The sequence below is a fragment of the Protopterus annectens genome, chromosome 14.part0 (genome assembly GCF_019279795.1).
Source record: "Protopterus annectens isolate FY-2018-M chromosome 14.part0, PAN1.0, whole genome shotgun sequence".
NCBI lineage: Eukaryota > Metazoa > Chordata > Ceratodontiformes > Protopteridae > Protopterus > Protopterus annectens.
The window spans coordinates 389,389,705-389,402,919 of NC_056748.1; the positions used below are offsets into that span (position 1 = coordinate 389,389,705).

General features: G+C 36.8%; 1 protein-coding gene across 2 annotated transcripts in view; it reads left to right on the forward strand.

Moving 5' to 3' along the window:
- The window catches only part of LOC122789005 (uncharacterized protein PFB0765w-like), a 344,874-nt gene that overhangs the window by 108,353 nt on the left and 223,306 nt on the right, over positions 1 to 13,215 (forward strand). For both annotated transcript variants that reach the window (XM_044056151.1, XM_044056150.1), the window contains exon 2: positions 10,251 to 10,314. In XM_044056151.1, coding sequence (XP_043912086.1) covers positions 10,272 to 10,314 — 43 coding nt within the window. In that variant the 5' untranslated portion in view covers positions 10,251 to 10,271. The remainder of the gene's footprint in view (positions 1 to 10,250; positions 10,315 to 13,215) is intronic.

Genomic DNA, 13,215 nt, shown 5'->3' on the forward strand with positions numbered 1-13,215 from the left:
GCAAAATAGAAATCTTGTGAAATCCTCTAAAGCTAAGTATGAAGCAAAAATAGTGTCCCTAGCTAAGGATAATCATAAGACATTCTTTAATTACATATAAAACCTAAAGGGGAATGCCCAGCTTGGTACAGAACTGGTAATAGTTAGTACCACTCATACTACACCAGAGGAAATCACCAACCTGCTAGCTGACAGATTTGGTGCAAACTTTACCCCCCTGGCCCCATCGGCCATAACCCAAAGCATACCCAACACCAGTCCTCTGCCTAGTATCTGCTGGACAGGGTCATCAGGTGTTGACATTAGTACTAGCTGCCAGACATGGCTGCATCCACACACACCATATCAGGATTGATCAAACAGCACTAGAAGCTATGATACCTGCCATAACTGATATTAACTATGTTTAGACAAAATAATAATGACATTTGTACTAGCTGCCAGACACAGCTGCATCCACACACACCATATCAGGATTTATCAAACTGTCTTTCTAACTGCCATTTCTATGTAAAAGTCAATTCATTCTTCTCACCTCTGATCAAATTCAAACAAGGAGTACTACAAGGCCCCATCTTTGCTCCTGTCTTCTTCTCCGTGTACATAAATGAACTACTCCTGGACCCACCCCACCTTCCCCTACTTTTTTAGCTAGTTCTATTCCCATTGAATGAATCCTTAACAGCCCTTCAGAAAGAACTACAAGCTGACATTATTGGCTCAGTAGCAAATGGAACTTCTTTTCAACTCTTCCAAAACAAAAATAATGCTCTTTGGAACCATGCCAAAGCTAAACAACCTCCTCACCATTACTAAACTTTGATCACATTAACACTGCATTAGAAAGTTCCTCTTCATTTAAACATCTAGAAATCTGGTTAGACCCATCACTTAAATGCAATTTACATATAGAAAACACTGGGAAATAGATTAACTCTCTACTAATCTGGCACAAGAAAATTCACCCCCTCCTTTCTTTACAAATTCTCAAGAATATCAATAGGTAAAGACATTCTATGACATTCTATGAGCCCAGTAAAATATGTGCTCCCACTAACAGTATACACCTCAAAAAAAACTCCACAATTATTCAATCATCAAAAGAATCTGCAGGTTTATCACATACTCCATAACATATGCACACCACTGTGCAACACTACAAAAAGAAAAATTGGCTCCTAGTCAAACAGAGATCTTACTTGTTCTTATGCTCTCAAATATTAAAACTCCTACTTAGCCACACAATTTCCTTTCTGAGAGCCAAACTACTAAAGGATCTGTCTTCCTGCAATCTCAGAAATCAAATCCACCAGGTCCTCCCTACAGACAAACGATTGTGTCTCCTTAATAGACCTAAAAGTATGGGAATCTATCCCTGAAGATCTCAAAGAAATATCTTCTTACCCAAAATTCCACACACAAAGCTAAAACATTATTTTCTTAATAATACTTCATGCAAATTCCACCATTCTGGACATACTACCTAACCCAATGTTGCTCTACTCCATAGTCAACTTCTTAACAAGTTTGCATGATACTGCATGCAAATGCAGCTAAGTCAGCAGTCACTCTGACTGTGTATGTGTCTGAACGTGTGTGTATCTCTCTCTCTCTCTCTCTCTATATATATATATATATATATATATATATATATATATATACACACACACACACACACACACACACACACACACACACACACACACACACACACACACACACACACACACTTTTGTATATTCCTACAGCTGAGTGACAGTTTCGGTCCATATAGTATACAGTGATTGCTTTGTCTTTATTGTACACCTTACCATACTGTAAAATGCATATATGTTTTTTTTGCTTTCCTTAATTACTTGTCTTCAAGATGAGACTGAAATTGTTCTTTTGTGATCAGTGTTCTACCTTGGTTAACAATTTCAAATAAATAAACAAAATTCCATTTTCCACTAATATTTATTCCTTATGTGGTGTTCATGAATATAAAATCAATATATGTTACCTTTTAACTAATGCAGTGATCATAACTTCATATTTAATTCCTCAGCAACAGACTATGGTATGACAGTAAGTTATTTTAATTCTTTTTTTTTTTTTTGCATCCCCACCAGACTGATCTCAGTGGTGGCTCCTCTACCTCCACTGCAGTTGTGAGAGTCAGGAATTCCCAAACAGGGAAAAGTCCTACAGAACATTTGTTCCTGCCTGGGACTACCCCCATGAGCTCATTTACTCATAGCAAGAGTCAGGTGGTAGGAAATTGGCCAAATGTACTGGTGCTGTGAGGTGCCCTACTCTCTTCCCTGGCAAAGCACCCCATACCCTGCTGTGACTCTCCAAGATCCACTACAGCTGCCCTCTTAGGGCTTTGTTCAGCTTTAAGTGCAACTTGTACATGGCAGCATGAACTCAAGAGACTCAAGCCCCATGGGGTAGATACCTAGTGCTCCCACTAGATGCCCCCAGTATAGCCAAAGCCACCTCCCTCTTTCAGGATGGGTGATTGAGCAGAAATCTCTCAGTCCTATTCACTCTTGCCAGCTCCTAAAGGTGCTTGTCACTGCAAGTTCTTATTACTTCTGGAGAAAATAAGCTATAGAAACAATTATGTAAAAAGGAATCATAATGACAAAACTGGTATGCATGCTGATTTCTACAGTATTAAGTAGTGGGGAGTATAACATATAAAAATTGGCTATCATTATATCATGGCACAGCAGCTGGTGGATCTGCAAACTCCAGAGTGCAGATTACTGAATGTTATAATCTTGAATGATAAGGTATGTGCAAAATACTGGATTTCAGAATTCATTTTTGTTTATTTGTTTATTTTATTTGCAACACCATGTGTTTGACATCCATTTCTGTCACCACATCAGTAAATAAGTGTAGTTCCATTTTAAAGAGAGAGAGAGAGAGCTATGCCCATCATCAGGCATTACAAGTGTTATGCCACTTCCACTAATGAGCTTTGATGCTATAGTAATCACCATCTTTCCACCTAAGGATGTCAAGTTAGATATATCTTTCAATATCAAAGCTAGGAAACAGATGCAACAGGTGACATGAGTACATGGCATGAGTTACATATACCTTGTTGCACAGAATCCATTTACTTTGACAATCTTTAATGTATGGTATCGCCCTTCATACTAAATGTATCTATGTTATCACTTTGCATTACAACAGCCTCATTGTTTAGCTATTCTAGTTAACATAGCAAGTACATGTCTGACAACCTATACGACTGCTGCACACTCTCTGTAACAGAACATTTTTAAAATATCAACAGTTAGCAATGCTATGCACATGTGCCATACAATGGGAGTGTCCATGCAATACTGCTTGCCCCAATTCCCTAGCTATGAAATTGTCTCTCTGGGCTGATATCCTCAAGAAAATAGCCTTCTTATCCACTCTGTACTATCTTTTTGTGGAAGATGCTATGCCATATAGAAAGTCTTGGTTGGGCATCCTCTGTTCTGTTCCAGTTGTATATCCTTTATGATATCATTCATACAGAGAACCTTCCTTCCCATCAAGCTTCTGAAGTGATGATGCCACCCCCTCAAACACATTTTGGCTGCATGGATAACAATACCCTAAGGTGTCCCAGTGATTCCAAAATGTAATACTATACAATGAAGGTAAACCAGGACATGTTCTCTTTCTCATACCATAATGCCTTTGATGTCCTGAGATGTAATTAGCATAAAAAAGAACCATACAGATTGACTCCAAAATCTGGCATATCCTTTGCTATAGCCTCAAGTGTGGCTGGACTATCATTAGGATGGACAAATGACAGACTAGGAATTTCCTTCATAAAGTAAGACAACTTAGAATTATTTCCAGAATGTGCTGCTAGATGTAATTTATGTACTTGTCACCAGACAATCTGGCTTAAGTGGAACCATCATCCTTCAGGAATGCTATTAGGCAAGAAGTAATTTGTGATAGAGATTACAACCCCCCTTTTAAAATGAGTCAAAACCATATGGGGAGAGAAAATGTACACTCTTGTTCAGCATGGATTTCTAAAATAACAGACCAAACCATGTCATAACAATGCTACAACCTGGGGGAAAAATACTCTTTACCAAAAGCACAACTCTAGTCCCTTCTACTGGGCCTTCTTTTCCATGAATGGCATTCAGCTGCCTACATTCAGTAGTGCTTTCTGGAAATGTGTCACCAACTAATATAAAAGCTACTGGCCAAGGTTATGACAACCAATGGAGAGTTGTTAATAACTCCATGTGTGCATCATACAATAAAGCTTCCATTTTTTAGAGATATCACATCTGGATTTAATGTTCATAAATCACCCAAGTCCTTGTCTTTCAGACCTGACCCTTTATTCTTGTTGCTTTATGCACACAGTTCCAAAGCCTTTGTGTTTAGAGGTTGCAGTACAGTGTTCTCTGCCAGTGATGCTGGCACATCAGACACTATTTTACAGGCATCAGAATTTGATTGCAGAGCCTGTTTACGAATGTTAGCATTAGCCTCACAAAGAGAGGTCATTACCACACCAGGCTCATGGTGGTGCAGTATACTCTCAAGCAGCCTCTCCCCTTCCTCAACTGATATTATTATGCAACATCATTTATATTTGCCTGATACTTTATTAGTACAGCTCCAGTAATGCCTACTTTCATTTCCTTTCTCCAAATGGCATGTGCCCATACACACTTAATAACACTTTACCTTTTATCTTTATTTATGTATTTATGCATGTCTGTATGTGATTTGCCATACTAACAGGGGAGTGCATAGGCTGGATGAAGGAGCTGTAATGGTACAATATGTGAAACAGTGTACAGTATTTAATTTGGAATGTTACAGTACATAGAACAGCGTGCACCGCAATGCTTATGCTACAATACTTACAATATGTATAATAGTGTGCATTGTACTGCTTATGTTGGAATATTAGAATATATGAAACAAGGTGCATTCTATTGTCTGTGGAAGAATGTTACAATATGTAGAAGCATGTGCACTGCAGTGTTGATGCTGAAATATTACAGTATATAGAATATTGTGAGCTGCATTGTTTATGCCGGAATGTTACAAAATGTAGAACAGTGTATATTAAAGTGTTTATGCTGGAGTGTGTAGAACAGAGTGTGCTTTAATGGTTATGCTGTAATATCACATTATGCATAACAGTGTGCAATGTAGTGTTTCTAATAGAATGTTATAGTACATAGAACAGTGTACACAGTAATGTTCCTGCAAGAATATGACAATATGTAGAACACTGCCACCCAGCTGTGTGAATGTTGGATCTGGGTGATGGTCATAGTTGATCTGGTATTCTGACCCCATGTGCAAATTGCCAGTGCTGTTACAGTATGTAGAACAATGTACACTGTAATTTTTATGTTAGAATGTTACAGTACATAGAATGGTGTGCAGTGTAGTGTTTAAGCTAGAATAACACTTTTCATTTTGTGACAGTACTGTGCTGTACCTTCCACTTTTTCAAGTATGTAGCCTAGAAAGGATGACTTACTGAAACTCAAAACAGTATTGCAGAGTTGTCATTTAGGTTCCCTTGTGAAAAAAAAAGCAGCTTCTACATCCACATTTCTGTTGACTACACAAGAAGGACACAGCAATGTCTTACATTGTGAACAATGTATATCCTGCTACGTGAGGATTGATTCATTTCCTTACTAGAATACATTGCTTTTTGCATACAGTTTTATAACTCTCAGATGGTATTACTATATTTTCCTATGGATTCCTGTTTGTAAACAATGTAAAGTTGATGGATGTATCTGGTAGCAGATTTTCTATGTTGTGATAATGCAGAAGCAGTGAGCAGACTGTCTATGGGTACATTTCCATATCTCCAAGTGACATTATATGTGTATATAGTATACAGTGTACATATTACTGACAGTGTTTTGACATATGTTGTTACTTCCATGCTTAACACAGCATGAATGGCAAGGGCTCAGATATGAGCAATGTATTACATTGTTCTCATTATACAAACTCATTATTTTGATTCTAACCTTGTTAGCAATATAACAATTTCAATTGCTTGGTAACCCACACTCAGCAAATAGCAATTTCATTAACTGTGTCATGATAAAATGATAATAAGCAATAAAAATGAATAATGATTTTAGACGAGCATTATCCATGTTTTCAAAGTTTTCAAAGATGTTTTAGTATATCTACACAGAAATGGATAAAACTCAGACTAGAAATGGCAAAATATATTTTATTTGTAGAACTGATCATCATTATTACTGTCGATATTAATACAGGAAAGAAAGTTATTGTTACTGGGGAAGTCTGATGTCTCTCAGCTGTTGGTATGCTACATTTCAAATACCATAGAGACTTAAATGTGATGGTGAAGAGGTTAGTGAAGTAGTTTTCTGAGTTTCTGATCAGGGTAGTTTCTCTGTAGAGTCAGCACATCCTCTCTCTGTGTTCATGTTTTACCAGGCTCTCCAGTTTCCACCTGTATTCCAATGACATTCAAGTAAGTAAACTGGCAATCTTCTAAATTCTCTATAGGTGCATGTCTATGTGTGTGTCTGTATAGCATACATGTGAGTATATGTGTGCATTCTTCAGTGATATGAGGTCCTGTCCAGGACTGGTTCTTTGTCTTGCACCCATTGTTTGCTAGGATAGGATCTTGTTTCCCAATAACACTAGATAAAATAAGACAGGTATCAAAAAATTAATGAAAGAGTGAATTTTTTTTAGTTGGTCAGGTGAAGTTCTACCATTTGACTGATCAACATTTTTGCTAACTTGTAAGTTGGCAACACTGACTATACCAAGAAGACGGCATATGGTAGCACAATTATGGAGATGCAGTTTGACAATTTATATTTACCCACCTTTACACACAACCTAGAATTCATTCATTCATTATTTGATACCCAATTTATTCCAGTGAACCTATCTATCAATCAGTGAGCACAAGGCAAAGAAAGTAATTCTGGCCAGGATGATACCAGTCTAATAGGCTGCATGTGTGTGTGTGTGTGTGTGTGTGTGTGTGTGTGTGTGTGTGTGTGTGTGTGTGTGTGTATATATATATATATATATATATATATATATATATATATATATATATATAGTTACACACCACTTGCACACCTATGCCATTTCTTCTATTGGCATGTCTTTGGAATGTGTACAGAAAATGAAGCACTCAACAAAACCCATGCAGATGTAAGGAAGACATGCAGACTCCACACAGAATGCATTCTAGCTAGGAAATGAACTAGAACCAAGTACTGCAAGGCAGCAATCCAAAGCACTCCACTGCTGGAGTTGATAATGCATAATAAATGGGGCTGGGGCAGCTTCTTCCCTTAAGTGTCACTCATATTATATTACATAAAGTGTAACAGTGAAATGCATTTAGAAGCTTCCAGTGCCACAGATACTATGCTCAATGATGGAGTGTTGCTATACTGAATGCTTAAATATAGCACAGGAAATCCCATCGGAATATGAAGGCATGATAGGGCAAACATTAATGCAGTCACTAATGAAGGTCTTAGCTGCTATCATTGTCCAGATATAAATGTTTCAGGGATACCTAAATTAGTTATGTTCTGTATATTGTATTGTTTTATGTTCTGTTCTTGTTTTGGCCATCTTCTGTTCAGTGCATTTATTATTAATACTGTGCCTGAATATCAACATATAAATTCAGTTAAGTGCTTAGGCTAGGTGCATTCTGCATTTGATATATACTATCTGTGAATTTATTGCTACCTTGTCACTGATGTTGGATTACCAGAACTCCTTTCAGTGCCAATTGCAGTATCTGTGGTACATTAGTTGGATATGCATTACGTCTTGTGCATTCTTCGTGTTCAAAAAGTATATACATTCTAGATTTGATATGTCCTTCTGCAGTGATCATGATATAAGTGTAGACTAGTTTGAACTATTTTGTTTCAGAGTGAGTGTACCTATTGCAGTACTACAACAGTATGTGTGTTTTACTGCACTGTTGAGTACCCCCACCACCAGTTTTCCCATTAAACAGTCTCTAGGATCAGTCAGCATCCTAGCAAATAAATTAAAAAATGATCAAAGAACTAAATAGACCATACACTGTACAACGATGCATACACCTTCAATGGCTGAAGAATGATTTTGAGCACTGGATTAAATTAAACAAATAAGCAAATAACTAAATAAATCATGTGCACTGTGCAATGACACATGCCCTTCAGGGATGGAGGAATGCATCTAAACATTGGATTTTCTGATGCACCCTAAGAAATATATTATAAATCCTGCTACAAATGCTGGAAGTGCACTACTAAGTAAATTATTCTAGTCTGAAAACAAAAATTCATTGGCAGCCAAGAAATGATACTATACACCTGACCAAGCATTGAAACTTAAGATACAATGTATCCATGCTGTTTTCAAATATTGAAAGTACTTGACCAAACACTGAAAGCATTGTAAAGTATTTCACGCTATATGTTACAGTAAACAATACAAGCTGACCAGCCTATCACTTAAAGCTTACAGAGGACTGGCGAAATGGCACAGATGAAGTGTTTCCTTTATTGATTCCAGGGACCTGAATTTGAGTAGCAGTCCAGGCAGCAAAAGGGTAGATTGAGGAAAAGGAAATATTTGTGTCACAAAGCCAGGTCTCATTTGTAGGGAGAGTGGAAGGTGGATTTTTTTTGTGTTACCTGGGAACTCCATGGTGAAGAGCAGGTATACTGCAGTAAGCATGCATAACTGACTAGGGGAAAAGAGGACATCTGTAACTGGACATGCACATGGAATCGCATGAGTGCATCTTATACTAATACCTTCATGAGCTCTTCATCTGGTAGGAGAAATGGGTGATCTAAAATGACATATATCTGCCAGGTATGCAGTATGGACAGGTCATTCCTTGTTGCCCCCTAATGGCTACCCCTTGAAAGAACAAATGGGGCATGGGTCAATGTGTGGGTGGTCAGAAGGTGTTGTGAGGTAGGAGAAAATAAATACAAAGAGAAAAAACTTGCAGGGTAAACTTGAGCTATTTTTGTTAATTAGAATTATGATATATTTTCTTGGCAAAAACATTAAATTAAGTGTTAAGAAACAAGGAAAATAAACACATTTGCTTATACACATCTTAAGCAGAGGTAGAGGGGATTCCTTGTAGTAAGTTCCACCAGTAAGTTCTACAGAAAATGAAATACTATTTAATGGTCAATGTGCTGATGTAGATAAGGAAGAATTATATCCCAATATTTATTCTCTTCTACATAGTACACTGAGCTGCATAGCAAGAGATTATCTCTAAAGCCTGATGTCTAGAATGTGGTTAGTGTTGTCTTAGACTATCTGCCCACTGCTGTTCTGACAACACATTTTCTATAATCGTTATGATAATCTAATTGGTTTGTCTGCCAGACCAATGTTGTCTCTGTCATAAATTCTTAATTCTGCTGTCATGTAGTCATGTAGTATGTTTTGAACTGGAAGATATATACAGGTTGTCCTCTCTTATTTTTCAGTGAGTTGAAAATAATTTTCCCCCTTTTAGGAAAACAATTCATCTGTACTGTTCTTTTTCATTAAATGATGAAAAGATTACATGTAAAAGTAAACTGTTGGGACGCACAAAGCTGATACTCATAATGTTAGCAAATCTTTTTGGTATGTGAGCTTTTGGGTCTGTTCACTGGCTAGACATTTAGAAGTACTTTAAGGCTTGAAGCATTTGGTATCCCTAAAGAATCTTATAATAGACAAATAAAACCATTATTATAAGTCAAAATGAACATTATTATTGCTTTTGTTTTTTTTAAGTACTAAAATATTTTGAAGGAGGTTCCCAGTGTAAACAATCTAATAAACCTCCATTTTATTATTCCGGTTGAGCTTTCTATTAAAACTGCAATCATTATTTACTGTTATGATACAAGTAACCCTGTGCTGTTTGCAGTAACAAGTTGCGTAAGTTTTTAAGTATAATGTTCCTACCATATTAGTTACCCTAACTGAATGACTTTCCAGATTCCCCAAAACCTAACTCCACTTTAAATGATGCATTCAGATGTTCATGCTCATGTTTTAGCCAGCAATTTACATGACTAATGCAATCTGGCAGACAGAAGACAGGCACAGTATTTGTTACCAGCATTTATTTACTTACATATATTATGCATTTGTGGTACATAATGACTTAATATTATCCTGTTTATAGAAAACTAATTTCATATTTTCTTTTACAGAATTAACTTAAAACAGAAAATATGGAGCCTCCAGAATGGCAGTCAGATATCCTAGAATTGAAAGGTAATTTTTTTTCATTTTCCACTGCATACTGTTGAAGCTAGCAGAACATTTTAGCTTTATTAGTTTGCTGTAGAAGTCCTTTGTTATAACTCGGGGTAATATATGTGATTTCAAGATGGCAGTAAGAGGATTTCCAGTTTTCATTACAAAAATGCTCTAAATACAAAAATCTGAGTAAATAAATTCTCTACAAAGCAAATGCACTAATTATTTACATTTACTAGCCAGTGGGAGGGGGGGTGTTAAACATACGGCTTCTGAATTTTTGGCTGTGCTGAGCTATAAGGATTAACATCGCATGTAACTGAAGTCCCGTCATGGAAAAAGGTTTTTCAGTGGAAGTTAAGAAAGAGTTGACATCAGTGATATATGGACAAGGAATCTACCTACAATGTTGGAGATCCAAAATCAGCAAGCAAACTGGGGAGTGTGATGGTCAGCCATAGTGGGGGAGTCATTAATATCGGAGGGAGGGAAAGGGGTTCATCCACTTTTAGACTGGTTTCTGGTGGATACCAGGGAGAATGACAGCATGTTTCAGTTTAAAAGGACATGAGTAGCTACCATAGCAATGGTAGCGCATGGGCACTGTTACCACTGTCTACCTCAAATCTGGAGACTTAGGGTTCAGTATGAAAACATCCTGGCTGACAACCAGAATGACAGTATAGTAGAAAGAAGAAAAATACAGGCAAAGGAATCCAGATATGGAAAACTTTACAATACAAAAAATAAGAAGACTAAGAGGAAAAGTGGTTCATATGTTGGTACTAGGCTATTGGCCCTAAGACCTATACAAGCCTAGCCATAACAATTCCATGGCTATTTCTTCCCACAGTATTTATTTCCCTGGACCCCTGTCTAGCAGGGCGACTGACGTGATCCCTGTGGTGATGGAGAAGTCAAATAAATAAAAATTGAGGTTATGGAACACCTGCAAAGAGAAGGATTCAGTGTAGAAAATCCAATACAGAAAGCACCACAACAGGATAAAGTAATGGATATCCAAATTAAGGGGAATCCAGCAGAACAGAAAGTAATCGGTCAGGTGCCATATCAAGATATTATGGAGCCTTCCACAGGAAACCAATATAAATGTTTGCTTGAAGCTAGACAGCAAGTAAAGGAACAGGAAACTGGAAACTCTGATGCAATCAATGTTGAGGAGTGATATGCCAGTGACTTCCCATATGACACAGCAACAGATGACACAGAATGAAACAGAAGAGAAGGTGCCACAGGAAAATGCTATAGAACATTCTATAGAATGCCCGCAGGAAACAGAAAACCAGGGATGTGCCCTCAGTTTGGAAGAAAATGAGCAAAGAGAAGAGTTGCTTGATTTAATGGACATGGATTGATCTATTAATATAAATGAGAGAAATAGACTGCAGAAGGTCAATAAAACCCAAAAAGTAAGAAGTCTGATAAAACAAATGAATGCAATAATTAGGACTGTCCATAGAGATCCATGTGATATAACAGATGTAAACAGGATCTATTACTGTGCTGCTAAATTAATAACTGATAAAGTTCTACCACAAGAACACAGGGTAGTGACGGAAATGAAAGGGATAAATTGAATACCATCATGGAAGTATCGAATAGAGAAAACTATAAAGCAAGTAAGACAAGAAGTGTCACTGTTAGAAGACTATATAAGAGGAAAGAGATCAACAAAAATACTAAGAAAGATAGATGTGATTAAAGCAATGCACAGTATTAGAACAGACCAGGATCTATCATGCACTATCGCAAATAACAAATTAAAAATTTCAGCACAGGCAGAAAAACTTAGAAGATACACAGATAAATATAAGGCAAAAGTACAAAATAACCAGTTTATTGATGACCCAAAAAAGTTTTATAGAGAATTGGGAAATAAGGTAAAAGGAATTGAAAGACCGCCAAAAAAAGAGGAAGTAGATACATTTTGGAGAAGCATCTATGAAAATCCTGTGGAACATAAAGATGCTAAATAGATAGAAGAAGTAAAAGAAAGAATAAGAAGTTTAAAGGTACAGGATATGAAATGTGATGAAGTGACAGCCATAGAGATTGAAACAAAGTTAAGAAAAGCCTCTAACTGGAAAACCCCAGGCCCAGATGCAGTACCTAACTTTTGGTTAAAAGTATTAACATCTTTGCACAAGGATTCAGCCATGAGTAAGGACTATTTATATGTGCACCCTGAACAAACACCACATTGGCTAACAACAGGCAAAACAAGAATGTGATATAAGAGAACTTGAGCAAGAGGGAGTGTATAAATTATTGGGAATTGATGAAGGATCAGCAATAAAACATGAACAAATGTGAATAAAACTCGGTAAGGAATACTTTAGAAGACTTAAATTAATCCTGAGAACAGCATTGACATCTAGGAACAAGATCCAAGCAATAAACCAGTTTTCTGTTCCTGTCCTAACTTACAGTTTTGGAGTGATTGACTGGCCCCAAAAAGTGTTGGATAGATTAGATATTAAAACAAGAAGGATGCTTTATGTTCACCAAATGATTTATAAAAATCAGTGTATACCAAAATTATATATTCCCCGTTCTGAAAGAGGGATGGGCCTCCTTGAAATTGATTACATGTATTGATCTCCAATCATGGAATTTCACACATATATACTGACCTCAAAAGATCCAAATGTAGTGAAAGTTTTGAATCTAAGATGACTTCTCTGCTTAATTTAGCAGAAGCATATTGACGTCAAGCTGGAATGGAAATCAAACCAGAAGTAGATAAAAACCAGGCAGCAACTGAATGTGCCAAAAAACAAAAGAAAGAATATAAGATGAAGGACCAGATGAGAAGGCAAGAAATGTGGTTATATATATAGTTGCAAGTATAGAAAATGTCTGGAAAAACTTCATGTTGTTCAGGAATGAACACAG